The sequence below is a fragment of the Neolamprologus brichardi genome, unplaced genomic scaffold (assembly GCF_056152115.1).
Source record: "Neolamprologus brichardi isolate AB-2024 unplaced genomic scaffold, ASM5615211v1 NODE_ptg000157l+_length_50271_cov_1, whole genome shotgun sequence".
NCBI classification, from domain to species: domain Eukaryota; kingdom Metazoa; phylum Chordata; class Actinopteri; order Cichliformes; family Cichlidae; genus Neolamprologus; species Neolamprologus brichardi.
The window spans coordinates 28,350-33,750 of NW_028270119.1; the positions used below are offsets into that span (position 1 = coordinate 28,350).

Consider the following 5,401-nt stretch of genomic DNA (forward strand, 5'->3'; position numbering starts at 1 on the left):
AGCTTCAAGAAGCCATCGTTTCACATCTTCAACAAAATCATCATTACATTTTGTTATGCGTCCAAACCAGTCAATATGAGCGTCTTGTTCATCTTTAGGAATCAATAAAATGAATGCATCATGAGCTACTTTGGCATTTTTATACAAATCATTCAGTTTTTCCAAGTTAAGCTGCACAGCTTTTGCATTGTCATCATGTTTCATCAATTCTTTAATATCACGAGTTAACCCTTTAATCTTGTTAACATGAGCTTTTCGCTCTTTCTGCAAAGTTTCCATTTTAAAAGCAAGTGCTTTAGCCGTCAGTTTTGCAGATCTTTTTTCTTCCAGTTCATGTTCGGCTTCTTTTATTTCACTCATCGTCACTTATTCACATGCATCAAAACAACATTATATCCACAGCTTCAAAGATAGATCACAGCCAATACTTTTCGTCTGTGTAAATTATTGCGCAGCAGCGTCACAGGCTGTCAAAACCAGAGCAGCGTCCTCCAGCTTGCCAAATCAAGCACACGCACGCACACAACGCAGATCAAACCAATGTCCCCAATGGACAAGCGGTGACACTTACAAACTGTGTTCAAAACATCCAATAATACACAGAGTGAATCCGCGTGTCCTACCGCTTCTGAAGTGTCTTTTGTGCTGCGTTCCACCATGCCAGTGTGAAGGTGCCGTTTCCAATTACTCCTTTGAGAACTGCGTCCACTCATCTAAAGGCTCCGTGACTCCAAAACGTATATCCAAAAATCCTCTTCATTGTTCTGATGCGTGCGATAAAAGACAATTTTCTGTTGACTAAATGTTGCGACTTTCATCCGTAAATAAAGCCGCGGCCGGCTGAGTTGGTTGTGTCCCTGTGACGCGCCTCCAATAATCCATAATGAGTCGTACTTGTACTTTGCGCATTTATTTTAAGAACGAAACATAAACAAATGTTTGCGCTTTCAATCAATTAACAAATAGCGCATGGATTAACTGGTGTGCCAAAAGATGACGGTCAACAGAAAAGTTTGCCCACAAACCACTCACCCAACAACCCCTGCTGTGAACACCGAGATCAGGTAAATAGACTGTGACCACACCCACATGCCATCACCGGAGACACAGGTAAGGCTATACACCTGTGCCACCATAACAAAAAGGCAAAACATAAACATGACTTTGGCTCTTACAACACCTTTGCACATGTGCTCGTGAGCGCATGTGTTGTGCTTTATGAATTTGGACAATATGATGCGGTGCTTATAAAGGGACTGAGAAGGAAAAGTTATTTAATTGAGAGCAAATTTCATTAAAAAAACCCCCAGAACTACTCACACCTTTGCGCGTGCGCACACGAAGTGCTGCTCTTATGGAACGCGCGTGCGTCATATTCGATTTGTGCATGTATCTGTTTGTAACGTAACTGAAAAAGCTGCGGTTTGAAATTTTTCTTCTGCACCTAAATTTTCTGGTTCAGATGAGTTCAGTGAGAAGCGCTAAACGTCCATATTTACGGAAAAGCACATTTAGTGATTCAGTTTCTTCAACTTTCGTTTTAAGTGAAGGTAAGTGCAATCTTTAGACTAAAAATCGACATGTTTTATCTTCACATCTTACATTTAATATATGTGTTTCAAATCTGAACATTTTAAAAATGGTATCCAGTTGATTATGTCAGAAAAACACTTTTTAGTGCATTCTACTGTAAAGGTGATTTTACTGCTTACCTGTTAGACGCAGCTTGTCTGATAAATATTAATTTCCTTTTGTATATTAACTATACAAACAAAGAGTTTTTAATTCTTAAAGACCTTTTGACAGGATTTTGGGCCAAATTCATTTATTTGCTTTGAGTCTTTACCGCTGTGGTGATTTCCTCTTTTTCTGAATTGTAAAAACTACATTGTGAACAAAAAAACTGACATTTGAAAGAGATTTTTTGCAAGAAAAGCAAGAAAATGTTGTGATCTGTTGCTATGATATAAATCATAACAATATGATGCTATGTTTTTGAAGACACTGGGAAAATAAAGTTCTTTATTAAGAGCGGATTTCATAAATGAGTGTGATTCAAATATTATTCTGTTCATTAAAAACAAAACAAGCTGGCACCGTGAAGTTTATATATAAGAGAACAGAGTTGCTTCTGATGGAAACATGCTCAAATCATAGTTATGAAGTCTGATAAGCTTTGTGTTAGAGACTCACTTAACCCCATGTTTCCCTTTCATTTTACAGCAATGTTGAGAAGAAGCCAAAGACTTCAGTCTAACGGCTATTACGGCAGCCAAGGAGAGCCGTTAATCTCCTACAAGGAGACTTTATACAGGTTAGTATTGGTCTACATGTTCTTTGTTGTCATCCACTGACATAGATGCATGTTTTGTAATCATAATCCATTTGTTCTTACATGATTTTGTTTTTTCTGTGCAGAATTTTCAAAAGGCGACGGCCCCGTCCCCGTCCAGTCCCTGACAATATTGACAGAGACACAGTGGACTGTGACACTGTGGACTACAATAACAATGATTTTGTTGACTACAGCAGTGGCAGCAGCAGAGGTCATTTTAGAGCCATCAAGGCATTGGGACTTTTGGTCCTCATGCTGGCCTTGTGTTTTGGTAAATGATCTCCTTCCACAAACAATTACAGTCTTTCTAGTACTATGTGCTTTTCTTCTGGATTAAGCTTCTCGTCTTATTCTGTGTTTCTCTTCATCCACCAGGATTGATTTTCAGTATTGGAGGGCAGAAAATGGACTTTTCCACCCCGTTCATGAGTGAGGTATGAAAAACATATGAGGCTCATAATATATTCCCTGAAGATTAATCAGATAATAACAGTTTATTATTATATATATATTATAACATGAATGGTTCTTCTCAATTGCAGTACTTAATGAATGGACATAAACAGGTGGAAAGGAAGGTACAAGAGCTGCAAAGGGAGTTAATGGACTTAGGAAAAAGAATTGACTTCCTTCTTCCAGTTGGGGACAGGATGCCCAACTTTGCTCTGGAGGAACTGGGTAAGACATGAAATCGGATCAGAATTCACGTAAGAATTTCTTTGTTGTTGTTTTGCGATTCCTTTCTCACTCTGTGTTTTTGTCTACAGGAGCAACGATTGTTAAAGAACAGTCTTCAGCATCCTACCTTACAGAACAGACTGGATTGAAGCTGTGGGGGCTTACATTGATACCCGCAAAACAACCCTGTGTAAGCCCAAGAGTCGTTATTCAGGTATAATCTACTTTCACAAAAAAACAAGATACTATCTCACACATCTGCATGATTTAATAGTCAAACACTAGTGGTCCAAACTGAACTCTGTTTTTGTTTCTTTTTCTCTGTAGGGTCGAGCACCCATGGTCCCAGGAGTGTGTTGGAGTTTTGCGGGCTCCCAGGGACATTTAACAATTAAGCTGCCACACAGCATCGCCATCAGTCATGTGACACTGGGTCACATTTCTAAGATGGTGTCACCATCTGGAAAGGTCTCCAGTGCTCCCAGGATGTTTTCAGTGTTTGTAAGTCACAGATTTCCACTGCACCACTGTTTAACTGTTGCATTTTACATATGTGTATATAGAGAACAACTTTATCTGTATTTATTTCTGTCTTTTCAGGGAAAGAGAGCATTAGACGACAGTGGTGTCCACCTGGGAACATTCGTCTATGATCAAAATGGAGATCCACTCCAAACATTCAGGATTCCTGTGAGTACACTGTGCCATTAGACACATGCACATAGACTTTTCTATCCAGAGTATTTAGAGGTTAGCTCCCCTTGCTATCTGTATATCCACCCTCATAATAATCACAGTATTCCTAAATTTACCATCCTTTCAAGAGTCAAGAAAACTATTATGCAACTAACCCATCTTGTTTTTGTTTTGTCTCTCAGGACGACAAAGTAGACGTCATCCGCTCCATTACGCTGCAGGTGTTGAACAACTGGGGCAATCGTGAGTATTCTTGTTTGTACAAGTTCCGAGTTCATGGAAAGCTGGCATAACTAGCTTCCCATGAACTCCATCTATAAAAGAAAAGAGAGGAAAAATGTGAAAGTGAATCAGACTGCAACACATATTTAAATAATTGTATTTGAAAAAAATTGTCAATTTAACCCATGTTTTTTTCTCCAGCGAACGTCCATCCCACCAGGTAAGACATGTCTGATTAAGATGTTTGCAGTCTGATTCACCTCACCCCCAACCAGCCGTGGCAGAGGGCTTGCCCCTCCCTGAGCCTGGCTCTGCCAGAGGTTTCTTCCTGTTAAAAGGGAGTTTTTCCTCTCCACTGTTGCCAAGTGCTTGCTCAAAGGGGATCATCTGATTGTTGGGGTTTTTCTTCTCTTATATTGTAGGGTTTTTACTCTACATATACAGTGCTTAACAAATTTATTACATCACCTGTCATAGATATAAGAACACCCCAAATTTCTTAAACCTGTAATTCTTACATTAGGTGATGTTCGACTAACTTTGTTAAGCACTGTGTTATTGTGAATTGGCCCTCAATTGGAACTCATTTGGACTGAATTAAATTTCTTGTAAAACATAAAAATTCTCTAAATTGTCTCCACTGGAAATTTAGAGATATTTTTTAAAACAACAAGAATAAAATTTTAAGAAAATATTTTTCATGTCTTTTGGTATTCTTAATTGTCAGAGTATATTAAACAAGCGTGATAACACTATGGCCAGAGGATTTACATTTTGAAAATGAACATTTAAACTCCCAAAAGTAAAGAAAGTAAAGTCCATGTTGCATGTGCTGTGATATGAGAAGCCTTCACTGTGATGCAGGCTTTGAGGTTTAGTGAGGTAACTTCAGGTTTAACCATGTGTTTGTAGTTGGGACACCAGATAGACCAGGGGTCGGCAACCTGCGGCTCTTTAGTCCTTTTAGTGCGGCTCCGTGTGGCTTGGGAAAATAATTTTTTTTTAAGTAATTAGCTGAAGTGTATTTTATTTATGTTAGTTCTTTTTTAACTTGTAGTTCTAAATTGGAAGATTATTGTGATATTGAAATACAAACATAAAATTATATTCTATTATTTTTTGATCGCTCAAAATAAGCGTCACACTCGCACAAGCCGGTGTACCCGCCGAAACGCCGTGCATTTATCGAGACTTTCGACCCCAGGTAGGCCAATTATGGATCTTCGGATCCACATTATGTCAGCAGCTGTTCTCCACCGTGAACTATGTTAAAAACAAACACCGCTCGCGCCTCACAGATGACAGCTTACAGTCCTGTGTAAAGATGAAAGGGACTTCGTACAGCCCCGAGTTGCAGACGCTGTGCGCAGAGGTTGAGGAGCAGAAGTCCCATTGTAAACATACCACGGCAGACTCGACGATGTTTCCATGAAAATGCTTTTCAGCATCTCTTTATTGACTACTTTTCAC

The 5,401-nt window shown here is 39.1% G+C and overlaps 1 protein-coding gene across 1 annotated transcript; it reads left to right on the plus strand.

Moving 5' to 3' along the window:
* The first annotated feature begins 1,462 nt into the window (after positions 1-1,462).
* LOC148094815 (sperm-associated antigen 4 protein-like) lies at positions 1,463-4,402 on the plus strand. Its single transcript, XM_087837105.1, has 9 exons — positions 1,463-1,550; positions 2,224-2,314; positions 2,419-2,606; positions 2,711-2,769; positions 2,902-3,013; positions 3,103-3,227; positions 3,341-3,514; positions 3,614-3,703; positions 3,892-4,402. Exons 1-9 carry the CDS (start codon positions 1,463-1,465, stop codon positions 4,000-4,002), a joined length of 1,038 nt encoding a protein of 345 aa, XP_087693231.1. The 3' UTR covers positions 4,003-4,402.
* Positions 4,403-5,401: the final 999 nt, after the last annotated feature.

Excerpts from the sequence above, each read along its gene's own strand:
- LOC148094815 (XM_087837105.1), top strand. The coding sequence starts at position 1,463 with ATGAGTTCAGTGAGAAGCGCTAAACGTCCATATTTACGGAAAAGCACA. Across the intron at positions 2,607-2,710 it reads CATGCTGGCCTTGTGTTTTG|GATTGATTTTCAGTATTGGA; the intron begins GTAAATGATCTC and ends TTCATCCACCAG. Across the intron at positions 3,515-3,613 it reads CCAGGATGTTTTCAGTGTTT|GGAAAGAGAGCATTAGACGA; the intron begins GTAAGTCACAGA and ends CTGTCTTTTCAG.